The 26,610-nt window shown below is 35.9% G+C and overlaps 4 protein-coding genes across 7 annotated transcripts; all 4 read left to right on the forward strand.

Moving 5' to 3' along the window:
* The first annotated feature begins 956 nt into the window (after positions 1-956).
* LOC109069997 (ubiquitin-conjugating enzyme E2 D2-like) lies at positions 957-6,027 on the forward strand. 2 transcript variants are annotated; one of them, XM_042736676.1, is made up of 8 exons: positions 957-1,258; positions 2,289-2,352; positions 2,446-2,477; positions 2,950-3,027; positions 3,105-3,210; positions 3,544-3,637; positions 4,165-4,246; positions 5,416-6,027. In XM_042736676.1, exons 1-7 carry the CDS (start codon positions 1,235-1,237, stop codon positions 4,211-4,213), a joined length of 447 nt encoding a protein of 148 aa, XP_042592610.1. In that variant the 5' UTR covers positions 957-1,234; the 3' UTR covers positions 4,214-4,246; positions 5,416-6,027. The 2 variants fall into 2 exon arrangements, with proteins under 2 accessions (XP_042592610.1, XP_042592611.1); XM_042736677.1 differs by lacking the exon at positions 4,165-4,246.
* An 877-nt stretch (positions 6,028-6,904) lies between these two features.
* manba (mannosidase, beta A, lysosomal) lies at positions 6,905-15,995 on the forward strand. The gene is made up of 17 exons (XM_042736674.1): positions 6,905-7,284; positions 7,373-7,467; positions 7,583-7,688; positions 7,837-8,010; positions 8,190-8,313; positions 8,434-8,603; positions 9,090-9,194; positions 9,276-9,427; positions 9,544-9,661; positions 9,744-9,830; positions 12,583-12,750; positions 12,829-13,047; positions 13,326-13,490; positions 13,761-13,905; positions 14,031-14,176; positions 15,251-15,511; positions 15,677-15,995. The coding sequence occupies exons 1-17, from the start codon at positions 7,201-7,203 to the stop codon at positions 15,905-15,907; spliced, it is 2,550 nt and encodes an 849-aa protein (XP_042592608.1). The 5' UTR covers positions 6,905-7,200; the 3' UTR covers positions 15,908-15,995.
* Positions 15,996-16,021: 26 nt separating this feature from the next.
* Positions 16,022-22,139, forward strand: slc39a8 (solute carrier family 39 member 8). Its single transcript, XM_042736675.1, has 8 exons — positions 16,022-16,853; positions 17,810-17,984; positions 18,697-18,866; positions 19,025-19,147; positions 19,235-19,411; positions 20,010-20,214; positions 20,302-20,486; positions 21,419-22,139. The coding sequence occupies exons 1-8, from the start codon at positions 16,704-16,706 to the stop codon at positions 21,566-21,568; spliced, it is 1,335 nt and encodes a 444-aa protein (XP_042592609.1). The 5' UTR covers positions 16,022-16,703; the 3' UTR covers positions 21,569-22,139.
* Positions 22,140-23,885: 1,746 nt separating this feature from the next.
* On the forward strand, positions 23,886-26,568 carry nat8 (N-acetyltransferase 8). 3 transcript variants are annotated; one of them, XM_042736681.1, is made up of 3 exons: positions 23,944-24,008; positions 24,256-24,288; positions 24,561-26,568. In XM_042736681.1, exon 3 carries the CDS (start codon positions 24,564-24,566, stop codon positions 25,230-25,232), a length of 669 nt encoding a protein of 222 aa, XP_042592615.1. In that variant the 5' UTR covers positions 23,944-24,008; positions 24,256-24,288; positions 24,561-24,563; the 3' UTR covers positions 25,233-26,568. The 3 variants fall into 3 exon arrangements, with proteins under 3 accessions (XP_018942154.1, XP_042592615.1, XP_042592614.1); XM_042736680.1 differs by having other exon boundaries at positions 23,946-24,008; positions 24,213-24,288; XM_019086609.2 differs by lacking the exon at positions 24,256-24,288 and having other exon boundaries at positions 23,886-24,008.
* The last annotated feature ends 42 nt before the right edge of the window (positions 26,569-26,610 follow it).

Raw genomic sequence — 26,610 nt, forward strand, 5'->3', positions numbered from 1 at the left:
TGGTGTTTAAAATCTGGTTTGCTGTTTGTGACCCTGGACCACAAAGCCACTCATAAGAGTCCATTTTTTTTTTTTAAATTGAGATTTATACTACACTTTGAAAATCTGGAATCTGAGGGTGCAAAAAAATCTCAATATTGAGAAAATTGCCTTTAAAGTTGTCCAAATTAAGCAATGCATATTACTAATAAAAAATTAAGTTTTGATATATTTTTGATAGGATATTTACAAAATATCTCCATGGAGCATGATCTTTACTGATTTTTGGCATAAAAGAAAAAACGCTAATTTTGACCCTGTACATTGTATTGTTGGCTATTGCTACAAATATACCCCAGCGACCTACGACTGGTTTTGTGGTCCAGGGTCACATTTCTTGTGTATATGCACCATTGTAATACTCTTCTTTGTACCTTGAATTAGCTTTAAATACCATGAATATGGTTATAAAAAAATCGTTTTGTGTTTAAGTGTCGTGTTTATTGTTTTTATGGAGCATATGGTTGTAATTATAAGACAGGGGGGCTTTCTCAGCCAGGGGGCCTCAGAGTTATTTTAATTGATTAATTAAAATCCTGGATGAATAAATTGCCTAATTCATTTTATAAAATCATAATAAAGTCATGAAACTTCTATAATAGCCTAATCCAAGAATCCATAAATTAATATAACTGTTTTTGGAAGTTTTTATAATGAATACATGTTTAAAAGATTTTATAGTGTATTAATATATTTTTTTTTATGTTTATCTTTTATTATTATTTAATTAATTAATAATTTAATAGTATGATTGTTTTTTCTTTATAATTCTCCTTCTTGGCTATTTGTAAGGTGAATTTTGTAAAAACGTATTTTTTTAATGTGTGGTTGTTTAGTTATTTAGTTTTGTCCTCCAGCGCTCACGGTGGCGGTGTGATTTGTATTTTTAGTGAGTTCGAGATGAATTTTGTGCACACAACAAGCTCATCACGGACATCTTGTCAGCTCAGACAAACTGAAAGAGAAGTGTGCATTACAGTCACCGACAGGGTCAGGGCTTGTCTGCGTTCACGCGTTTGACTGCCACATCATTTTTTTAGACGCTGAATGTAAGATTTCCTTTGACATCCCGGCATTTTAATGTTAGTTTTTATGTAGGCAGCTGGTATCTCTCAGGTTAGCTCACACATTGAGAAAGAGAGCGAGATATAAAGGGCGCTACTCAGGAGCCACTAACGTTACACCCAGCGGGAAGATGGCGCTTAAACGAATCAATAAGGTAAGTGGGAAACTATATCGAGTTAGAAATATATCAGCCAGACATATTATAAACCAGTGTATCTTTAAATATCTTATTCGTCCGTCAGCGTGTCGGCGTAGTGCTTATGTATGCTTATTCCTGATACAGGCGACGAATGATTTTTTTGTTTTTATTTATAAGGACATCAAACCAGTCGTTTTTTTAATATTATTATTATTTTCCATTAGTCTGTAGTAATATACAATTTTAACGCGCCGTTGTCAACCAGTGTGAATAATGGTTTTGACAGCTAACTTAATAATTATTTACGTAACACCGTCTTGATGTCATAGGTGGCAGTGTGAAATGTTTAGATAATACACGATAAATCTCACATCGATATTTAATTCATAACAATGATTAAAATTCTCACTGTAGCATTGGCACTTTGCCTTGTGGTGTGGGCAGTAAATTCTTACCGTCTTATGAAATAAAACGAAACAAAAACTTAAATCGTCTTTTAATTAATTATTTTTTTAAAGTTCGTATTAATGTGATAATTCCTAAACGTTTTGACGTCGAGGTCCCTTTTTACTACTACTCTTTTAGTTGACCTTTAGGGGGCTGCAAGGTTCACTTTGGGATCCCGTGTATTTTTGTATCCGTATTATGAAGTAAACTTGTCAGAGAGTTGCGAAGCCTGTCTGTAGTTGTGCAATGGAAGAGCTCTAGATTCTACCCCCCTGTCATGAAATACCCCCAGGTGTCTTCCCACTCAACAGACATGTTGAAATAAAAATAAACGTAGTGCTCCTAAAGTAGGGAGCGCGGACGGACATGCCTGTGGGCTTCAGGTTGTGTTCCAGCTCTTCTCCCGCATGACCCCTCTGGAGCTATAAATACACCGTGCTGCTACACGCTCAATCTGCCGGTTTCATCTTGCTGTCACCATAGTGATAAAAGAGCCAAGCGCCATTATTGACCCTTCGTTAAGGAGAGTCTGTGTCTTTCCAGTAGTTCTGTCTGTGTGCTTGTGTTTCACGAAGCTCATCCTGACTCTTCCCTGTAGGAACTGAATGATTTGGCACGTGATCCTCCTGCACAGTGCTCTGCAGGTCCAGTGGGGGATGATGGTGAGATCACAGACTTTACATATAGCGTGTGTGGTGTTTACGGCTGAATGTATTTACTGTAAACTGATGCTGTGCATGCAATCTCTCCTGCAGTGTTCCACTGGCAGGCCACAATCATGGGGCCGGTGAGTACAATAAAACACTGCTGCAGGAGCATGTTACTGAAGAGTATAATACTGACGTAAAATGTATGGACTGTGTTTTTGGGAAAAGTCTTTTATGCTTGCAAAGACTGCATTTATTTAATTTAAAAAATACAGTAAAAACAACTGTTAGTTACAATTTAAAACAACTGTTTTGTATTTTAAAATATTTTAAATGTAATTTATTCCTTTGATAGTGAAGCTTAATTTTCAGCAGCCTTTAAAAATAATTCTTGTATGCCAATTATTAGTAGTAATGTTGAAAACATTTATACTGCTTAATATTTTTTTGTGGAAACCATTTTTTAAGGATTCTCTGCTGAATAAAAAGTTTAGAAATCTTATGTCACATTATTGATGTCTTTGCTATCACCTTTTAAAATGAAAATCTTACTGACCTCAAGCAGTAGTTTAAATGCACTAAAAATATTTTCCCCTTTTTATTTAAAAACAGAATGAAAGTCCATATCAGGGTGGTGTTTTTTTCCTAACCATACACTTCCCAACAGATTACCCCTTTAAACCACCAAAGGTAAGAACTTCCTAAAACAAACAAAGAAACACCTATTTGCCTGTAGGTGTGTATAACATTTGTTTTCTTTGTGTTAGGTTGCATTTACTACAAGAATCTACCATCCCAACATAAACAGTAATGGCAGCATCTGTCTGGATATCCTCAGGTCCCAGTGGTCTCCTGCACTTACTATTTCTAAAGGTACACACTATCATTAGAAAATGGTTAGAAACAATTAGTCCTAAAAATGAAAACACATTATGCCTGTAATAAATACATAAGCTAGCCTCCAGTCAAATAATTTGATTGGACAAGCAACGGGATATTTTGTAGAGCCCGACCTATATGGGTTTTTCGGGGGCTGATACCGATATTAGGGAGTAAAAAAAAGCCGATATCGATATATCTGCAACAGGCTCATATCGGCTGATAAAATCTGCAAAACTGTATATCGGCCGGGCTTTAATATTTTGTATAATTGAATTCCCTGTGCTGTATGTCAATGACGTGGTGTATGTGTCTACATCTCTGCAGTTCTCCTGTCCATCTGCTCACTCTTATGTGACCCCAATCCAGACGACCCTCTTGTGCCAGAGATTGCCCGAATCTATAAAACAGACACAGAGAAGTAAGTACAGACTGAAGCACTATTATATTCTCTTACACACATGCGCAACATCTGGTAGAGATGTTATTTTTAAATTATACATTGTTTGCTATTTTTAACATTATTTTAGAATAGTTTTACATTTTTACTTTGTCAATTTTTCTTTATTGAATTTTGTTATCTTCCACTTATGTTTCATTTGAGCTTACTACAATTTTTTTTAAATCTTTAAACCTCTTTTACATTTTTCTTGCAAGACCATAAAAATCATTGCTTATGCTTGATAAGTGAAAGCAATATATATATATAACATATATATACATATATATATATATATATATATATATATATATAATATTTATTATTATTTATTTATTTATTTTTTTGCTAGAGAAGCCAGTTACATTTACATTGTATGTCTGATCCAAAAAGATTATTTGAATGCAGTCAGCACCAATTACAGCAGTTTATCACAGATAATATCAATCTCTGTTGTAAAAAAATAAAATATGTAATAAATAAGGGCACCTTATGTCATGCTCTATCAGGTATAATAGAATGGCAAAGGAATGGACAGAGAAATATGCCATGCTGTAGGTGAAATTCAACTCTGCATTGTGAACATTAGAGGTACTGTAGAGAGAGTGAAGCACTGCAAACTGTTGCTTCCGGCGTGGTGCAGCATGAGCATGTGGCCACAGCAGGTGTGCATCACTAATACATGCTCTCATGTCTCTTCTGAAATGACTGAGAGAAAGCACAGAATCTTTTAAGTGAAAAGTCAGATATGCTTTTATCTTTCTTGAATGCTGCAGTGTCTTGTGATTTAATAGGGTTTATTTAGTCCCGCATTAAACCTCGCAGTAAGCATGGCAAGCCATAAAGTCTTACAGCAGCATGACATTTATTTGTTTGTTTTTTAAGTAGTTGAAAAATGTTAAAGCTGTAAATTGTAATGGCTGAGCATTTTTGGTTTGTGTGAGCTAGTTGTAGCGCTGCATGAGAAGCATCAGGATGCTAGCAGAATAATATATTATACATTAAGGCAAGATACTACAGGCAAAACATTTTTCCTTTAAGATTTTGGGTTATTTGGCTTTTCATAATGTGTATTATAATGTATTATAGTGTATTATAATCATAATGTGACTAGTGGAAAGAAATCTGCACTTTTAAGTGTTTATATTATCGTACTTTATTTGCATCTGTAGATTTCAATTACAATATATATCTTTAAAGGCAGTTTTCTCAGAATTAGAACTTAACACTTTACAGTTTTATTCCTATTCAGGGATTCTACAGACGGCTTTTGTCACATACTATTCACCTGATTTTATACAAGTAGTTATTGTTAAAACTTTATGATTTTTTTTTTCTTTTTTTCTTTTTTTTTCGGCTGCTTACATTATTTTCCTGATTTACTTGGTTTTATCCAATGTTCAGATTTCTGTTCAGGGAATGTATGTAAATAAGTGCATATTTAGTTAGATAATTTGATTATTTAAATAGGAAATTTCAGAAAAGTGTAATACAGGTTGCTGTTGTTTTGCAATTCTTAATGTAATAATCAGTCAACTATGGTGATGTGTATTCGTTGTTTTCCTATTCATCTGGGGTGTCTTGCCTTAAATCTCCAAGTAAAAATATTTAAGAACATGATCAACTGAAGTACATCATTAGTAAAGGAGATATTACGTAGTAACTGGAATCAACAGAAAGGTTCGAAACCAAACTGCATTTTGGCTGCACGAAGGGTCGCTTGATTTCAAATGTCTAATGTTTTTCTGTCCTCTTTGCAGATACAACAGAATAGCGCGGGAATGGACTCAGAAATATGCCATGTGATGTTGGCTGGACACATTTATACACTGTTTGTTCTCTCATATTTTGGACACTGTTGCAAGACCATATTTCTCCATCTGTCTCTTATGGAGGCACAATCCCAATTTTCTGCTCAAACAGGAATGCAGGCCTGCTTCTGGCCTTTCCACACTACAAAGTCTTGAAATGGACCTCGCCAGTCTGACGGAAGCTCCTCCCCTCTCAGCTCTGCCTATCTTTGATCTTTACCAATCAAGTCCTCTCACTCCACAACACGCCATGCCTGTGTGACCAGAGTGTGTTCTCTCTGAGCCGCTCGGAGAGAGAATGTCTTTTGGTTGTTCTGCTTTTTTGGGGCCTTACTCCTGGAATGCATGCAAACGCAGGAGAAGAGGTCAGATGTTGTACATTAGTGGGAGATTGGGACTGATACCAGTATCCTGTTTGATTGTAAAGATTTGCAACATTCTGATCAGCTCTTGGCCCAACTTTTCACAGCCGTGACACTGAGATACAACTTAATCGATTGGCTTAAGTATCTATTTAAAATCCCGCTACGTTTTCCTTTCAATAAAGATGTATAACTCATACTATGTGTTTGTGTTTATTTTAACCGTCTGTATTCAAATTAACAGACTGTTTTTTCACATATATTGAATATGGAAAGCGATTATGGTTTATCACTTGAAATTACTATTTAAGTCGATCATGAATCATTTCGAATTAATCATCTGATCATCAGTGTACTCGATAAGGTTTGGTAAGGACAGATTAATATTTATCCTGAGAATTTTGTAACGTAAGATACACAACAGTTGAGATTTTTTTTTAAATAATTTAGCAAGAGATGAGAATTCAGACATTAAATGTTTTCTAATTACACATGGGCTTAAATTAAACTAGTGGTGTTTTGTTATTGAACGAATTGGTGTTTTTGAACAAATCTTCTCGTTTTAAAGGAATAGTTAACCCAAAAATGAAAATTGTGTCATCATTTACTCACCCTCATGTCGTTCCAAAACGATTTCTTTCTTATGTTAAACAAAAAAAGATAGTGAAGATTTTGAAGAAACAAACAGATGTCGCTCCCCATTGACTTCCATACTAGGAAAAGAAATACTATGGAAGTAAATCAACTGTTTGACTACCAGCATTCTTCAAAATATCTTCTTTTGTGTTCAACATAAGAAAGAAATTCATACAGGTTTGGAACGACATGAGGGTGAGTAAATGAAGACAAAATGTAGATCAACATCCCCACCTCATTAGGTAGCAGTGCAGGCATAATAAAAGCTCTCTTATTAGTTCACTTCTCGAATAGCTGACGTTAGTTGTTTTCGCTACAACATTTAATTACATTTAGTTTTCAAGCACTGTTAAAATCATATCTTTAAAATTCTAACATGAGGCTATTTTTGAAGACTATTTGACAACCGCATACCCTTAACGCCGCCGGATGTTTTTGCGTCCACGTGAGAGAGCAGCTGACCGCTCGCGCTTTTGAGTTGAACCGGGAAGTGCAGCAGGAAACATCAGGGCGGTGTGTGTTTATGTCTTCACGTCCCGTGATTCAACTGTATAATACAGAAATGACTTTGGTAGTATCGAGTCTGCCATGATCAATAAACTTGAATCATGTGGTGTGGTCTTTTGCGTGCGTTTACCTTTTAGAGGTCACCTGTCCTGACAGCGCACTCGCGTCTGAAGAGAAGAGACCCAGTCTGGGAGTTGATATTATCTCTCTAAACGGGAAATGGCAGCTGATGAACTCAAACTCATCTGTTTCTGTCAGTGCGGATGTACCAGGCTGTGTTCATACTACTCTGCAGCGTCAGGGATTCATTTCGGTATAAACACATTTTCTGAAGTCGGTGTTATGAACAGTCCAAACACTGTGAAATGAGTGTTTCTAAAAACTTGATTCTGTGTCAGCAGGATCCATATTATAGGTTTAATGACCTGGCCTACAGATGGATTTCACTTGACAACTGGACTTACACTACATCCTTTTCAGTACCTTCTCATGTTAGGTGAGTCAGTCCAACTAAACCCTACATCTAGAGCTAGAATGTCACGGATATGATTTATGATGTGATATCAATAGTGTGACAGTACTGCAGAATTAATAAAATGTGCTCTTTACAGAGGAAAAGGAAAAGCCGTCCTAGTGTTTGAAGGAGTGGACACAGTCTCTACAATTTCTCTGAATGGACTCACCATCGGAAAGACGGACAACATGTTCCGCAGATATGTAAATGAATAACTGTTTCGTATACAAGTACAAGTTTTATTTAATTGTGCTTTATATGTATGTTTACAGACTGTAGCATAATGATAAAAACAACGGTTGTCCTTAAAAAGCACTTTTTTTTTTAATGAAATCATATTTTTTTCTTGAGGATTTTGACGTGACTGGATTGCTGAAGGATGAAGAGAATGTTCTCCAGGTGTGGATTATGTCAGCTGTGACGTATGCATCTCAGAGGAGTCATGCCCACACTGAATACAGGGTACCGCCTGACTGTCCTCCTCCTGTACAGAAAGGAGAGTGTCATGTTAACTTTATCAGAAAGGTACAAACATAATAACACTCGCAAACCCAAAAAGTTTATTCGAGTACTGTATATGGCGATATACCTCTTCTTTTTTTTTTTTTTTTTTTGTTGAAGTACTGAGGTTAAATAAATTATGTATCCAATATTATCCAATAATTGATTTCCTGATTGAGTTTTTGGTCTCTTGGTGTTTTCAGGCTCAAAGCTCATTTAGCTGGGACTGGGGTCCGTCTTTCCCCACTCTGGGCATCTGGAAGGGAGTTCGTCTGGAAGTCTTTAACACTTCAAGGGTTCTCAGTTACACCACAAGTCCAAAATATGGTACACACACATATTTGCGTATGAAGGAGAAGGGGATTTAGACATTAATAGCAAAACAAATCAACATAACATGCAAAACGCTCTTTCTTCTGTATTCTTGTCTGTGTTCTCTGTATCCAGACTCTGAACATTCAAGCTGGACTGTTGAAGTGGAATTGTTCTTTGACGTTTTTGTTGCATCTAAGGGTCTTGTCCATCTGTCCATACCATTACTGCAGTCAGAGGCAGAATTTCAGCTGTCTCTTACACCTGGGCAGAGTAAAAAGTCCTTTGTCTTACAGCTCAATCAGGTGAGATCAGGTCCAGTCTGCTTCATCATGACCACCCCGTGTCATTTTAACATACATTTCAGAGGAAATATCACATTTATCACTGTTATATTAGTATCATTCAGATAGTATTATAGTTGGGGGTACTATTATAGTTTTTAGATTAGTTTTTATTTTGATATTTTCTGTTTTGATTTTAATTTGAGCTTTTTATTATAGTTTAATAATTAATTAGTAATTTTGTTGTGTTTTGGAGATATATATATATATATATATATATATATATATATATATATATATATATATAATAATTAAAATATGTCTTTTTTAAATATTTTATTTAATAATTTTATTTCAGTTTTAGTTATTTTCATCAAGTTTTTAAAAATATTTTATTTCATTTAATGTTTATTTTATTTCAAATAATGAAAATATTTTTATGATTTGAGTTTTAGTAAACCATAATAACCTTGATATATATGATGATAACTAATGTGTTCACTTTAAAGCGTCAGTTTGTGGTGGCCGTTTGGACACGGAGAGCAGTTTCTGTATTACCTGACTATAGATGTCAGCTTGGAGGGTGGAGAGACATTTAATGCAGACCGAATGGTAATGTCTCTCTCTGTTTATTTTATTTATTTTTTCCTCAATCTGCATCATTTCACTCTTGTTTTGTGGTTTTCTGTTTAAGTTGCTTTCCGCACAGTGGAGTTGGTCCAGGAGCCTATACCCTCCTCCCCTGGCCTCAGCTTCTACTTCCGGATCAATGGGAAACCAATTTTCCTGAAGGGGTCAAACTGGATTCCTGTTCATGCCTTTCAGGACCAGGTGACCACTGACATGTGAGTAGATTTACAGCCTAAAACAGCCATTTTCAGTGGCCCGATTGATTTATGTTTGATGTAAAATCACTTTGAAACTTTAGTCATCTTGTCATGTTTCTGCATTGGCATTGCAGGATCACAATCCTGCTCCGGTCTGCACAGAAGGCTAATATGAATGCTTTAAGAGTGTGGGGTGGTGGAGTGTATGAGCAAGACATCTTCTACAGCCTGTGTGATATGTATGGAATCATGGTAAGCTTATTATACGACATCCTCCACCTGTGACATGCTTTAAATGATAACTGATTTGATTGTTTGTTTGCTCTTATGTCAGATTTGGCAGGACTTCATGTTTGCCTGTGCATTGTACCCTACAGAAAAGGATTTTATACAGACAGTGAGGGAAGAGGTCACTCAGCAGGTTTGCATACATTGCATACTCTCATATGTTATGTTCGCCTCAAATAAATGACAAATAAAAAGGTTAATGACATATTAGAGTGTTTAGAAACATTTTCAAGAAAAGTTTAAATGAAATGATTCTAAAATTTTATGAGTGTATATTTTAATAGAACAATTATATATTAAAATTGTCATCATTTATACACCCTCATGTTGTTCCAAACCATGTTAAACTTTACTAAAGTATTTTAGAACAAATATCATGTATTATCACTATTAAAAATTGTTGTTAATTGAAATCCATGTAATATTATATATATATGATATATATATATATAATATAATATATATATATATATATATATATATATATATATATATACAGTGCCCTCCACAATTATTGGCACCCCTGTTTAAGATGTGGTCGTGGACTTCTAAAAAAATCTCCTTTTTTTTAAACAACATAGAACCCAAATGCAAAAAAAGAGAAAAATCCAACCTTTTATTTAAGTACATAACTTTGGTGGTAAAAAAAAAAAAAATCACACATTTAGAAAAAAAAAAAAACTTGAAATCATGTGTCCCACAATTATTGGCACCCCTGATGTTAATACTTTGTACCAACCCCCTTTTGCCAACAAGACAGCCCTTAATCTCCTCCTATAACATTTCACAAGATTGGAGAACACAGAGAAAGGGATCTTTGACCATTCTTCTTTGCACAATCTTTCTAGATCATCCAATGTCCTGGGTCCTCTCTTATGCACTCTCCTCTTTAGCTCGCCCCACCGGTTTTTCGATTGTGTTGAGCGTCTGGGGACTGAGATGGCCATGGGAGGCCCTTGAGTTTGTGAAACCATTTTTGTGTAGATTTTGCCACATATTTTGGTTCATTATCCTGCTGAAAGACCCAATGACGACCCATCTTCAGCTTTCTGGCAGAGGCCATCAGGTTTTTTATTAAAAAACTGGTAGTTCAAAGCGTTCATAATGCCATGCACCCTAACAAGGTTCCCAGGGCCTTTGGAAGAGAAACAGGCGCACAGCATCACAGATCCTCCACCATACTTCACGGTGAGCATAAGGTGCTTTTCGGCATACTCATCTTTTGTTTTACGCCAGACCCACTTAGAGTGTTTGTTGCCAAAAAGCTCAATCTTAGTCTCATCTGACCAAAGCACGTGATCCCAGTTGAAGTCCCAATTGCAAAGTTTACGTTTGTGAGTGTTAGTGAGAAAAGGCTTTTTCCTTGCATGCCTCCCAAACAGCTTGTTGGCATGAGCGTCTGATGGTTGTTTTGGAGACTTTGTGACCCAAGATGCCACTCTTTGATGCAATTCTGTGACAGTGAGCTTAGGACTTTTACTTCTCTTACCATCCTCCTTACTGTGCGTTGTGGCAAGATAAACTTGGGACCTCTTCCAGCCTTGTTTGTCACTGTTCCAGTTGTTTTAAACTTCTTAATGATTCCTCTGACTGTAGATACGGGCAAGTTAAGGTGAGTGGCTATTTTCTTGTGGCCATTGCCTGACTTATGAAGGTCGACACACATCTGCCTTACTTGAATGGTGTGTTCTCTTGTCTTTGCCATATTGACAAATGGGTAAGAGAATTAGGCCTCTGTGTCATGTCATATTTATACCCCAGGTCATGAATTACTAATTAAAAGTTCCTAGATACCCTGACCAACTTTAGACTACAGAAAAATATATTTTAAGAAAAATCAATTACATGTTTCAGCGGAATTGTTAGGGGTGCCAATAATTGTGGGACACATGATTTCAAGTTTTTTTTTTTTTTAAATGTGTGATTTTTTTTTTTACCACCAAAGTAATGTACTTAAATAAAAGGTTGGATTTTTCTCTTTTTTTTGCATTTGGGTTCTATGTTGTTTAAAAAAAAGAAGAATTTTTAGAATTCCACGACCACATCTTAAACAGGGGTGCCAATAATTGTGGAAGGCACTGTATATATAAGTATATAAGTTTTTGTTTACATAATATATGTGTGTTTACTGTGTATATTTATTGTGTATATATAAATACACATATACAGTATATATTTTGAAAATATTTACATGTATATATTTATATTCATCTAATTTATATTATATATAAATATATTTTATATATAAACAACATATTTCTCTTAAATATATACATGCGTGTGTACATAATAAATATACATAGTGTACACACATATTACATTAACAAAAACTTATTTTGGATGCAATTTATCACGATTAATCATTTGACAGCACTAATATATATATATATATTATATAAATATTATATGAAAAAAATACAATTAAAACAATTAAATGATAATTAGAAATGTTGTTTGGCAACAAAAAAATAGAATACGTTTTTTAGTAAGTACTAAAATTTAATTAAAATAAATTAAAGCTCAATATAAATCTAAAAAAACAAAAACTAATAAAAATGACAAAAATCCATAACAATTCCTAAAGCTTAAACTAAAATTAAAATAAAAGCTAATCAAAAATATTAAGTACTATAATATAAATAATACTAATAACTGCTGCAAGGGTCAAATGTTTTTTAACTGTTATTAAGAGAAGCGGTTTTAATAAGAACTGCACCCCAGAATATTTCAAAATTAATTTTAATTAAAAAATGAGAAGTGTATTCAAGCCGTTGTGAATTGCATTTTTAATGTATCTTTTGAATAAATGACACATCTAGGAGAAAGAAAATGAGCATCGTTGACCCACCGGTTATTGTTTCCAATTATATGGACATTTTTTTCAGGTCCGCCGGTTGAAATCTCACCCCTCTGTGGTCATCTGGAGCGGGAACAATGAGAATGAAGCTGCCATAGCAACTGACTGGTTCAACATACCTGTTACTGTGCGACCACTGTACGTGAAAGACTATGTCCATCTGTATGTTGAGAACATCAGAGACATCGTTCTGCAGGTGACACTGAGATACACACACAATAACATTAAAGCACCATCTTAAGCCTTTACCAAATGATGCTGTGCTTTAATTCAGGAGGACAGCACCCGTCCTTTTCTAGTGTCCAGCCCAACCAATGGGGTTGAGTCTGAGAAGGAAGGCTGGGTGGCTAAGGACCCCTATGACCCCCACTATGGAGACACCCACTTCTACAGCTATTATAAGGATTGCTGGGACTGGACTGCTTTCCCTCGCACACGCTTTGCTTCTGAGTATGGCTTCCAGTCCTGGCCTTCATTGTCCACACTTAGTAAGGTACTGGACTTAATACAGATCTGACAGTCCCAGTATGGAACACATAATACTAGTTTATGTCCAGATCCCAATGAAACTGTACTCTTTTTAGGTACACTTAAATGGCCTTTTATTTCATTAATATTTCATTATTTGCAAGCACATTTTTTAATTAAAATATAATATAGATTTGAAGTGCACTACAAGTGCACATTTAATACAGTTAAGCATGCTTCTTTTTCGAAGGCGAATGCATCATCATCAAACACTCTTGTTTTTCCACCTTCAACTTCAACCAGGTTTCAGTGTCTTCAGACTGGGATTTCAGCAGCAATTTCTCAGCTCATCGGCAGCATCATGAAGATGGCAATCAGCAGATGCTAAAGCAAGCAGAACTACATTACATTCTGCCTAACAGCACAGACCCGCTGCAGAAATATAGAGACACTATTTACATCACTCAGGTGAACACACATCACTTTCATTAAATCATCACCTCTTCCCTTACACATCATAAAAATATAATAAAATAGGTAAGTTATTTTAAATAGTAATAATATTTCACAATATTACAGCTTTTTCTGTATTTTGGATCAAATAAATGCAGTCTTTGTGAGCATAAGCGATTAAAAAAAAAACTTGCCAACCCCAAACTTTTGAGCAGTAGCGTATATCTCAAATGTTTTCCAGGACATTAGTAATGTGCCCAATATGAAACACTTTGGTTTGAACAGGTGATGCAGGCACAGTGTGTGAAGATCCAAACAGAATTCTACCGCCGCAGCCGCAGTGACATCGTTGAGGGCAAAGGTCATACGATGGGCACCCTTTACTGGCAGCTCAATGACATTTGGCAGGGGCCCTCCTGGTCCTCTGTAGGTAAATGAATCATGCACTTAACTACTGTTTTTAATTTTTTTACATTTAATTTGTCATTAATATGTGGGCATGAGCATGCAAAGTTAAATTATGCTTGTTGACTGGGAAATCTCTTGTACATTCAGAGTTTGGTGGTAAATGGAAAATGCTACACTACTGGGCTACAGATTTTTATGCTCCTATACTCTCAGCGGGGGTTGAGGATAAAGGAGACCTGCTGATCTATGGTGTCTCTGACAGCCACTCTGAGACGCACAATGTCAAAGCTAAGGTAAGATGGTAGTGCTTTGCAACATTGACTGTTGTTTTTTGGTTATTACATGATGATCAGAGAATGTTAGAGTAAAATCGTTTGACATTTTAATTTAGAGTATTAATGCAAATTTTAAGAGAGAGAATTAAAGAAATAGTTTTTCACAAAAATGAAGATTTGCTGAAAATGTACTCACCCACGGTCCATCCAGGATGTAGATGAGTTTGTTTCTTCATCAGATTTGGAGAAATGTAGCATTACATCACTTGCTGACTAGTGGATCATCTGCAGTGAATGGGTGCCGTCAGAAGGAGAGTCCAAACAGCTGATAAATCATCACAATAATCCACTTCAGTCAATCAGTTAACATCTTGTGAAGTGAAAATCTGCTTTTGTGTTTTTATAAATCATAAAGTTGATTTACTTCTTTTATTGGGTTATCCTCTATCCATTATATTGCTTTCTTCATTGAAAAAGTTGGAGAGGAATATGCACAGATAATGCACTGTTTACAATCAGCAGTCCAAAACAGTTCTAAACAAATATGTCTGACTTTGATGTGAGAGGGCAACAGTGAATAACTGCACAGAGTGTTGTTATGGATTATGGACTTGTATTTTGGCCAGAAGCAGTGCTTTAAAGTTAAAGTGCACTTATGATGGATTTATTACAAACACACAGCTTTTCAATTCACAAGATGTTAATTGATGGACTGAAGTTTTATCAGCTATTTGGACTCTCATTTTGACGGCACCCATTCACTGCAGAGGATCCTTTGGTGTGCAAGTGATGTAATTTCTCCAAATAAGCTCAGATGATTAAACAAACTCCTCTACATCTCTGATGCCCTGAGAGATTATATTTTCAGCAAATTAAATTTTTGGGCAAACTATTTATTTAACAAATCATTTATAGTATGTCTCTAAATTAGACAAAAACAGCATGTTTCTAATTCTTTGTTTTGGAAAGACCTCATCTAGTACCACAATACTTTCCGGTGCTATAGCGTAAACGTTTTCATTTTGTGTTTACTTGCATTCGTTTATTTCTGAATTTTGACCAGAAGTTGTCATATTATACTCATGTTCACAGGTGAAATTACACAGCTGGAGCAGCTTTAACGCTGTGTGTTCTTTAGAGTCCAACGTGACTACAATAAAAGCAGGAGGAAGCACTCTTGTGTTCCAGCACTCTATATCTGCTCTCCTGACGCAATGTGGGAACTGCACACGGCGCTCATGCATAGTTACTTTTCATCTCAGTAGTCCAGAAGGTCAAATGATCAGTCCTCACAATCACATCTTCCTCAGCTCTCCACGATATGCAGAGGGTTTGCAGAAACCCAACATCACGGTAAGAACCATACATTCTCACCCCCCCCCCCCCCCCCCACTCATTTACTACATTCCTGAAATGTGTTTCTTTACAAACAGAGATGTTACTGAACGCAAAGAGCTTGTCCTTAAGGTATTGAATCCCTCAACTGACTGACAGGTTTATTTTATTTCTGTATTGCAGTTTACGGTAAAGGACACTGGAATTGTGCAGAACTTTTTCGTGACTCTGCACTGCTCCTTTCCTGCTGTGTATGTTTGGCTGGATGTTGACAATATTCCTGGTCACTTTGATGTCAATGGCTTCCTGATGCTGTCTAAAAAGTCCACAGTTATTTTTGGAGCATGGAGACCCACCACTGCTGAAGAAATCACCTCAAACCTTCATATAACGTCTCTCAGGGATGTCTACTGATTTTATATGCTTGTCAAGTTGTCTGACTGACAGCTTCTTTAAAATCAACTATATAACGCAAATTAATAAAAGATTGTGGGGCACTGCATCTCAGGACAACCCTGTTAATTATTAGGCTACTTTTATTTTACTTACATATATAAAAACAAAGTGCATAGTCCATTGTTGTCACTTTGATACTTGAATCAACTGAAATACTTTTTTTTTTTTTTGACAATATAAAATATGTTATCTTTTTATATTTTTATTTTGAGTTAATAATGTGACTATTTTTGAAAAACACAAGTCATGGTTGGTCAGTAATCTTGATAAAAACAGGCTTGATTGAGAAATGTGTAAATATTGAGATTCTGTTCTTTTTTCATGAGATCACTTGAAAGTTACTCAAGTCAGACCTGAACACGTTGCAAGAATGTCTGGAAAAGCGCGAACAAAGGCTTCATTGACACAGGGAGGGACTGCTGGTGTCGCAGTGTCAGGGCAGCAGTTCTTTGACCCTGGGTCCAGCAGCAGTTTCCTCGCGCGGTCTCTGCGGAGGAATGGAGGGCGCGTCAGAGGTGTATCAATGATTGCGACTGATTAGTAAAGTCGACAAATAAGCTAGCTGTGCCTCCCACCTCCGGGAGATTGCAAAGATTGCATTTCTGAAAAGGAAATGAAAGAATTGGGTTACTCATTTATTAACCTGCGGCTTCTGTTGTTAGTTCGGATGTGCGCAAGTGGTTTCCATCCTTCTCGATTGTAGACTCGGATAGTTGTAAAGTGGTAAAGTTATTCATATCGAAAGGATAGAACTATGGAGGAAAGTTTTATTCAAAATGTTTTGCGCTTCTACGGTGAAAGCGGTTCGCTGTCCAGAGGAAACCTGGAAAACTTTCTGCGCCTCATCACGAGCCGCCGCGCGCCGTCGGTCGACGCTGACGCCAATCCGCTGAAGAACACAGAGGTACAGTAATGCAGATGCGCCCCGACTCAGACACATCTACCCTTTAGGCTCACTCTTTCTGTTATAATGTTTTTCCCATTATAAGATGAATATGTAGGTGGAAAGTTTATATCTGTTTGTTTGGCAAACAACGCTTTATCTATTGGAACAAACGAGCAACACAAGTGAAAATAAATATTTATAAATATTAATTGTTAGAAGCTCCATGATCAGATTTGTTGGAGAGCCTCGGCCGAATATAGATTAGTCTACTTTTTCAATGGAATTATTTTGGCTTTGTGGAAGGCCTGCGTAACTAACGGAACGCACCTCTAACGTCACCTGTTTGGAAAAAATATATAGCCCAGGTTATATTATATTTATCGCAGCATAACTTAATTTGACAAAATGGTGGGAACGTTATCAGTTACATCTTGAGTCATAAGGATTATAGAATTTATTTTATTTTAATCAGCCCTTTCTTCCTTTCTGTTTTTTTTTTTTTTTTTTTTTTTTTATAATTTGCAAATAATTTGATATTTTGATCTGTGGGCTACCTAACTATTGGCGATCAGCATAATTTGATGTATCGATGTATTTTGTTTTACTTAATACATATCCAAAACAAAACGTGTATTATCATGTATTTGTGCATTATGTTGCTCTGTAGATTGTTATTAAAAAATAATTTCTTAAAAATAGTTTAAATGTTTTTTTTTTTTTTTTTTTTTTATGAAAACGGGGGTCCCTGTAGAGTTTGAAAACCTCATTAAATAAATGAACTGATTTTTATGTATAGAATTGCACCAAAACACATTTTGCATATCAAACATTATACTCAGTAATAATTTTACCTGTTGTTGTTTAATGAGTCATGTTTTGTCCCATGTCTAAAGAATTAGTGGCACATTCTAATTCTTGATGATGCAAATTTTTAATTTTTTTACTTTTTTTTTTTTTTTTTTTTTTTTGGGTAGTGTTCTTCATTGTCAGAGCTGCTGTCTGCCTTTGGATTGAGCAATGCTTCTGCCATCAGTCTCAAAGATCTGGAGATGATGTGTCCAGCTATTCTCAATCAGGTCCTGCTCCCTGCCTGCCCTTACACCTCCCCCTCAAACCACAACGATTCTTTATTGTTACCTGATCACAAAGGTGAGTATGATTACCACAAATGCCTTCACCTTGGTGGAGCGACAATCAAATGTGCTGTATGGAGCCAGGAAAATCTACTTTGAGTAATGAGGAAATAGGCAGAGGTTACAGTAAAACCTCTGGAAACCATATCAACTTATATTATCATTTTATCAGTGAGTTACAGATTGTTTTCCTAGTATTTATTTTGGGTGTACAGTGTATTTACTCAACCAAGAAAAACATACTTTTGTGTTATCATGGTTTTGCCCTTTTTTCTTATGAATCACAATGGTTAAAAGTGAATATTATTATCACTCCACACATTACACAAAGATTCTTTTAGAGAGTAAACACTTGAACTGATAAGTGGATTTTCCATGACCCATCATCACATTGTTGATTCACTCATTTTGTGGAGGGACTTGAACTGTGCAGCATCAGTTTCTCATTTCACATTCAGAAAAAACAGCCTTTGTCTGATCCCATTTCATATGGTAATGATGTCCTCACCAACAGACTGTACAAGAGATAGTATTTTACTAAACTGCATCCCAGTACCGAAACCTAATACACTTCCTGCATTAGCTTTCTGCGTTGGGATGCAGAGACGTAGAACTGCACTGAATTGTGATAGACTGAAACTACAGTTTTTCTCACTTCTTTAACTGAATTGATGGAAATAATTTTGATATGCCTGGATATGTGTAAATCTATTTCCTCCTTCCTGTAGTTTGGGGTTATGGTTTCCTGGCCGTGACCGTGATAAACTTGGCTGCTCTGCTGGGGTTATTTCTGGTGCCTTTGACTAAAAAAACATATTTTCCAAAAGTCTTGACGTTTTTCATTGGATTGGCCATTGGGACACTGTTTTCAAATGCTGTACTGCAACTTATCCCAGAGGTAAGAGTGAGTTACAAAGAGATAATATTTGAGAGATAAAATAGCTTACAAAGGTTTAGATGAAAAACTATGTAGCTCTGGGGGGAAAACGTTATCATATTGGCCAAAAACAGTCACTTTCTCAAAATAATTCTTATCTTTTTTTGCCAACTGAACAGGCCCTTGGCTTAGATCCTAAAGAAGATAACTATGTGCTAAACGTAGTTGGGATTTTTGGTGGATTTTACATTTTGTTCTTCACTGAACGAGTTTTAAAGATGGTACTGAAATCAGATACAGAGGTAAGAGCTCGCATGTGTTTGGACATCATTCACTAGAACAGATCGAGCTGTTTTCAGGCCTAACTCGATGGTTCACCTCCACTGCAGCTGGGACACAGTCATTTCCCTCCCCTGCAGTCAGCTGATGTCACCATCACCACCTTTAGCAATGACGCTGTCATAAACAACATCAGCGGTGACATCATCACAAACAACAGCAATCGTGAGATAAACTCTATCAATGAAAAGTCCAGCAACCCAAGTGAGAGTCCAGCTGTTGAACAGGTAACACACAGAATTCATATGTATTTCTATACATAATCAAATAAAAATAAACATGCAGGATTATCAATCATTAATGCTACACTGCTATTTCCCTGAGATGTTTACCTGATCCTCCAGGAAATATGCATGATTTCCTGATGCAGTGAAAGCACAATAAATATTAGATTAAAGATTTACAGAAGCGCATTATTGATCTTGCACGTGGTTATGTGTGCAACTGCTGTTTGTTTACTTTTCAGTTCTCTCAGAAATGTTCATTCACCATCTAAAAATATTTAAACTAAAGGCCGTCCATATAGTTAGAGCAATTGTGTTCTACCACTAATTTCTTTTTTGTAATCATACTAGACTACACAAGTCTGAGTAGCATATATATCAGAATATAACTTTAAAAGCCACAATTGTGACTATATATTTCTTATGATAGTGACTTTATATGTCACAAATGCAGCTTTAGCGATATCTTTTGACTTTATCTCACAATAGCAATTTATTTAACATTTGTACACAAATTTGTATTTTATATTTTTTTACCTTTATTACAATAGGGCAGATCAGAATGATTTATCAGTGTCTGTTTTCTGTTAAATTTGTGCAGAATGCATGCGTGTTATTAACTTGTCGCTGGCTGAAAGGGGAGGGAATGTCTAATATAAAGACTGTGGCGTGGATGATCACTGTCAGTGACGCTGTGCATAACTTCATCGACGGTCTGGCCATCGGAGCGTCCTTCACACTCTCTCTACTCACCGGCTTCAGCACTTCTATTGCCATCTTCTGTGAAGAGTTCCCTCATGAGCTGGGTAAAACACAGACATAGAGACATACTGTATCATCAAGAGATCATGTCATTTTTTACACAAAGTCATTTTCTTTATGTCTCTCTGTAGGTGATTTTGTGATTCTGTTGAACTCAGGCATGAGTGTTGGTCAGGCTGCATGTTTTAATTTGATGTCAGCGATGTGCTGTTATCTCGGTCTAGCATTGGGGATCCTGCTGGGCAGGAGTTTTGCTCCAAATGCTATCTTTGCCATTGCTGGTGGGATGTTCCTCTATATCTCCCTTGCAGACATGGTAAGACGTCTTCTTATTGTGGTAAATCTTAAAATGAACTGCAGTAATGAATGTACATTATCCCACCCACTTACAACTTGGCATAAAACATGGCCATGAAATATTGATTTCAGTTTATAGCTTTTATTATACCTTAAAGATTCCACCAAGAAAAAAATTGTTAGCAACAATAAACCAAACAGCTGGTGTCATGATAAATCAGGTCTTCTCTAGAAATCGAGTTTAAAGAACTTTTTTAATGGGTACTCTCTTTCATGCCTGACCACAATTCCTACAAAATTGCAACATGTTATGAAATACATTTTAAAAGCCATTAAAATCTGTTTCAGTTAGCTTATCAATACCTTATTATCCTGATAGCTTAGCTAATACACCACATGTTTACACACGATCTTTAAAATAACGTGTTAAATTATGTGTTAAATAATAAGTGTTTATTATAGTTCTTCTTCTTATAATTAACAGTTAAATGTAATAGTAAATGTGAAGTCAAAGATAATTTCATTATGTCCCATTGTTTTTAATGCATTATAAAGCAATTATATACATATTTTAAATTACTATAGTTTGTGTGTACATGGTACAACTAGTTGAAGATCAGATTTTGAGGGAGAACCCAATTTGTCACAAACTTGCCTAGCGATAAAGCAAACATAGCAACAATTTGACAGTATTTTAAAATCATCCAAGATCATTTTCACTATAAGCACTACTAACTGAGATGCAAGATGCCACCAGTTGCTTTTGTAAGAAATAAGAATAAGAAAAGTCCGAGCTGTGATAGAAGAAAAAGTAAAAAATGTACCATTGTCATGGACAACAGTAAAAAATCCCCAAAAATGCCACGACTGACCAGTCAGAATCAAGTATTCCAGAGGGCTGTGTAAAAGCTTTCCTTAAATTTCTAATTGCAATGTTTGCTGTTTTTACAGTTCCCAGAGATGAACAGTATCATGGCTACACATACCAAAGGTTATCGAGCGAAGGTTGCGTTCTTCCTGATCCAAAATGCTGGGCTGCTCACCGGATTCACTATAATTTTGCTTATTACCCTGTTTGCTGGTGATATCAATCTGGGGTAGAAAGAAAGAAGCGAATGGAAGTGAGAAACAAAGAACAATTGTTTTCAGTGCCAGAAACCAAAAACTTGAGACTGACACTGTTGTTTTTCAGTTTGTATGTTAGACTTGTACTGTATTTGCTGTTGGAGAAAACATAACACAATCATATGGTCCTGGAGTACATGATTTTTATTATATTGTTTAATGAGATTTTGTTGTTGTATTGATGTGAGATTTAGAGTCTCTGATGTGAACAGGCAACAATACGGCGCTGTGCGAGGAGGAATTCCTCAGTGGCAGTGACAGCCTAGCACTGAGTCTCTGAGCTGCTTTGTCATCCAAATGTCAGTGCTGAAGCACCTTTTGAGTGAGACCGTATCATGTTCACACAGTCTCTAACCAAAGGAAGTGAAAGTGAAGATAATTGCTGTGTGCTTTTGTGTGTCTTTTCTACAGCTGGTTTCATTCGGGGGGGTAATGTGTGAATTTAAACCTCATTCATTCCTTTCCATTGAGTTAGAACAAGGTCTGGGATACAAAATGTATTTTACCAAATATATTCTAAAAAAAAGAATTAAAAAACAAAACTGTACATTGTTTGTGAAAAAAGTATTTATTTAAACATACATCTCTCTAATTTGTTTTTGTTTGTTTGATGTCTTTTTTCACAGTCACCTTTAGCTCACTAGCTATATATATGCCATTATTTTATGTTAAACTGCTTTTTTTATTATACTTATTATGAAAAGAGTTATGCTAATAAATATGAATTGAACTAAATACGTTTCTCCTAAATTCTAACATTAGACAGAAAATGTTGAGATTTTAGCTTTTACACAAAGTATACATTTTTCAGATAATATTTAAATAATTGTTTGCTGTAGTACTATGACAAGTTAAAGCCAATATGCTCTCTGTAATGTTTGTTTTTTCATACATGGTATTCTATATATCACTTAAAGTTTTATTTTCTATATTTAAATTTAATGCATTTTGCTTTAGGAATGTGACATTTGCCATTTCTCTGTCAATAGCAGTGTTTTTTAAATAAGTAATACAATAAGTAAGTAATTAAATGCCAGTATAACACAAAGAATGGGGCTAACATAATAATGTCATTACATGAATGATGTGGGAACATATCATGACAGTCTGTGACAAGGAATCATGACATATACTGTGCATTATGAATCAATATAAAACGTTGAAATTCACTCAGTATTCCTACTATTCATAGCAATGTACAGTTCACCAAACACACATAGCCTCTCATTATATACCTAGATACTTCACTTTTGTTTTTCTCTACACAATGACTTCCTGATAAGAGTCATATAACAATTTATGACTCTTTATGAATTTATAACATAAGGGGGAAAAAACAAAAATTTAGTAGAGGGGCACAACTGTAACAAACATGAAAAGTATTGTTACTGATAAGGGCACCAGGACAATCAGGAAGTTTGGAGATGTGGGTGTTTGTATTTCTCTAACAGTAGTGGAACATGGTCCACGTAGTGATGCAATTTATGACAATGTATTTGTGCTGCTGTATGAACTGAAATCATTGCAGGAATAGTCTGAGTCCACTTTAGGAAACGGTGTGAATAGGTGAACTTTGAATCATTACTAATGTGTGCTGGAAGTAAATTTAAGCCATACAGATCACGAAATCAATAATTTCTGTGGTGATAGGGCTTTTGGTTAACGTCCCAAATACAACATGTTTTGGTTACCGCCCCAGAAACCTTTCATTAAATATTTTATGATCTTTTTTTAATCTAATCTGGAGACTTATTTTTTTATTCTTTGGCGTTTGTAAATGTACTCTAGAGATACAACTGTCTTTCTCTCTCTGTATCGGTTCATGTAGGGCGATAATAATGCCACATTCATTGTTAGTTTCTTCTTGAGATGCAGACTACTATCACATTCTGTGTTTGTTTCTGTCCAGTCGATGGCGCTAGTGCTCCTTTGCATTACACTGCCACTTTAAAAAAATCTAATAGCATGTGTTATTGTGCTTCTCTAAATCTTAATTTTAACTAAATGAAACCCGCCTTGTGACTGTCTAAATAATTTAAATCTGTCTTTTGCCAGCCACTCTTAAACACATATTAATGATATTGGACTTTAACTCAAACCCCTGCTCTCTTTATAAATGAGTGTTTAAAATTGCATAATCTGGGCAACAGCACAGTTCCCTGTAAATCCACTTTTCATACATATTTTACATATACATTCAAGCCAATATCTTAATACTTAATAAGAAAGAAAGAAAGAAAGAAAGAAAGAAAGAAAATGTAAGTAACACTTTGCCCTGTCCGCTAAATGCGTCCTTTTCTTCCTCTCCAGTGGATGGCGATAGTGCTTCCTCTCAAACTGTTAATTTGAAAGAGAAGAAGAGACATCGGACAAACAAAGTAAAGCATTACTTTACGTAGGATCATTTACAGTACAGGTGAGATAAGTCTATATTATTTGTTTTTTTTTTTAAATGAACGAAAATTCAGGGACAAAGCCTATTTCAATTCGCATAATTATATATATATTATTCAATATATTGTTAAAGTTAATGCTACTTGGAAGTGCATTGGAAATAACGCACTAAAGACTTCCGTAAACACACAAATGGCTTAAATATTTCCTGACTGGCTGCCCGCAGTCATCGAGTAAAGGTCAGTAACCTGGAAATCTCGTCTTATCAGGATCGAGGCGTGCGGGTAATCGAGAAATTTGCTGTGAGTTTCTGTGCCACTATATATTTCTGTGTCTAAACACTACGGCTGGCAAAGTGAGATAGTCCTTGATAACTAATGTTTTGTTATGTAAAGTAAATGCAAAATCTGTTATGCATGTAAATGCATGTGTGTCACTTAAATAGATATCTAGATCTGAAATGTTGTTCACTTACAAAACATGATAATGACGAGATATGTGTTAAAATAGTATTTAATAAACACAGTCTTGAGCTTACAGTGTAATTATTTCTAATGTCATGCTTGATTTGAAGGTCATGGCTGAGGTGCAGATTCGTCGCTACCGGGAGGAAGATCATGAAGAAGTAAAGGAGGTTTTTACTCTCGGGATGAGCGAGCACATCCCATCGGCGTGCATGCACGTTCTCAAACAGCCCATAGTGCAGATGTTTCTGGGATGTGTGTTTTGTGCTTTGCTGACCAGCTCAATGTCCATCCTGTTACCTGTATTAGCAGTCACGCTGCTTTTGGCCGCAGGCAGGCAGAGTGTGAGTTATATGTTCACCAAGTACATCCAGACCAGCCTTGAGCAAGATCTCAACCACATTCAGCAGACCTACCTGGATCCAGCTAAGGCCTGCTTCTGGGTGGCCGAGAGCCAGGGTCGTGTTGTGGGTACAGTAGCGTGTTTACCTGCCGAGAAAGACCAGAACTTCCTGGAACTGAAGCGGATGTCGGTTAAAAAGACTCACCGTGGACAAGGCATCGCCAAAGCACTCTGCCGTACGGTGGCTGACTTTGCTCGTGAGCGTGGTTTTCGAGGAGTACTGCTTTACACGTCGGTGGTCCAGACAGATGCGCAGAAGCTCTATGAGCACATGGGCTACATGAAGGTCAGTGAATTTAGTGCTCCGGAGGCGATTGCCAAGCTGACTAATTTCACCTTGATGGAGTACCAGCTCATCCTCGAACTACATCGCAGCTGAGATTGAGATCTCCAACTGGTTCAGATCACTAATGAAGCACACCAACATTACCAAACACTATCAACATTTGTCTGTTTCTTCTTTAAATCACCAACCTTGGATAAAAGGGAACTTTTCTTTTATAAGAAATTGTTCATAAAAAAAAATCTGATTTGGGATGGTTCACCCATAAATGAAAATTCAGTCATCAGTTACTCACCAGTTAAATGTCATTCCAAACCTGTATCACTTTTGTTTATCTTCAACACAAATGAAGATATTTTTAATGAGTCTCTGTCCCTCCATTCACAGTCCAGGTAACCAAAACCAAAAAAATTCAAAAAGGTCATAAAGTTTAATTTAGGTTTTTATTTTCATCTAAACAATGATCGACGCACATACATAGAGCACGTCACATATGGTGAACATGGACGTTCTCAAATGGGTGATATGCGAGTACCAGTGATGTTTATGTTAGCGTGGGACGCATGCACAAGCTTTCATGTTTACCATATGCAATGTGCTTGATGCATGTGTGTTTATACAACTTGCGAAAGAAAAAAAAATCTTCTAATGATGACAACTCTTGATTTATGTGGATTAGTTTTATGATGCCTTCATAACCTTTTTGGAAGTTTCGGTTACCTGCACTTTCAATCGAGAGACAGAACTCTCGCTGGTTTCATTAAAAATGTCTTTATTTGGTTTTGGAGATTAACTAATGTTGTATGGATTTGGAAATACATGATGGTGAGCAAATGATAACAGAATATACATTTTTGGGTAAATTATCCATTTAAAAACCTGTCCAGATCTTGTCCTGTCAGAATATTCATCTCACCACTGAACCAGAAGCATTTAAGGGACGTGTGCTGGGCGTCTGTAGTCTTTGAGATTATATTGGTTCAAATCATTTCTGTTTATTTATTCATAGCCTGTCCATTTCTATGACTCTGAAAAAAACAGTAGTTTCCTGTAAGTCAAGTATTTGTATTTGGTTGATGAGAGGCATGAGATTGTTAGATGGTGCTCAACAGGAACTGCTTGCAGCACGAATGATATGTGTTACATTTCCACCTCCGGGGCATTGATGTTGATTACAATGGCAGCGAGAATGTGAAGATTAGTAATCAATATTAATAGTTTAAGCTTATTAACAGAATCATCATCTCTAATTTTACCATATAGTTGACTTTTTTCTATTCTGTGTTCTTAATTTATGAAAGAATGTAAGATGTGATTGTCCTGTGATTGAATGTTTAAATAACTCAAAGCATCTGGATAAAGTTGTTTGTTCTAATAAAACCAAATGTAATTGTTGTAATAACCTAAATCAATAAAAACTTTTTTGAATGAACTGCTTTCATGTTTTGATTATAAATATTATTAATGCATAGAA

Source organism: Cyprinus carpio, chromosome B13, assembly GCF_018340385.1.
Source record: "Cyprinus carpio isolate SPL01 chromosome B13, ASM1834038v1, whole genome shotgun sequence".
NCBI lineage: Eukaryota > Metazoa > Chordata > Actinopteri > Cypriniformes > Cyprinidae > Cyprinus > Cyprinus carpio.

Bases quoted from the DNA above. Each gene is read 5' to 3' on its own strand.
- LOC109069997 (XM_042736676.1), top strand. From the start codon at position 1,235: ATGGCGCTTAAACGAATCAATAAG. The intron at 3,211-3,543 runs GTACACACTATC...ACATCTCTGCAG, and splicing joins TGCACTTACTATTTCTAAAG to TTCTCCTGTCCATCTGCTCA. The intron at 3,638-4,164 runs GTAAGTACAGAC...ATGCTCTATCAG, and splicing joins TATAAAACAGACACAGAGAA to GTATAATAGAATGGCAAAGG.
- manba (XM_042736674.1), top strand. From the start codon at position 7,201: ATGAACTCAAACTCATCTGTTTCTGTCAGTGCGGATGTACCAGGCTGT. The intron at 9,662-9,743 runs GTAAGCTTATTA...CTCTTATGTCAG, and splicing joins GTGATATGTATGGAATCATG to ATTTGGCAGGACTTCATGTT. The intron at 13,491-13,760 runs GTGAACACACAT...TGGTTTGAACAG, and splicing joins ACACTATTTACATCACTCAG to GTGATGCAGGCACAGTGTGT.
- slc39a8 (XM_042736675.1), top strand. From the start codon at position 16,704: ATGGAGGAAAGTTTTATTCAAAATGTTTTGCGCTTCTACGGTGAAAGC. The intron at 16,854-17,809 runs GTACAGTAATGC...TTTTTTGGGTAG, and splicing joins ATCCGCTGAAGAACACAGAG to TGTTCTTCATTGTCAGAGCT. The intron at 19,412-20,009 runs GTAACACACAGA...AAATTTGTGCAG, and splicing joins AGAGTCCAGCTGTTGAACAG to AATGCATGCGTGTTATTAAC.
- nat8 (XM_019086609.2), top strand. From the start codon at position 24,564: ATGGCTGAGGTGCAGATTCGTCGCTACCGGGAGGAAGATCATGAAGAA.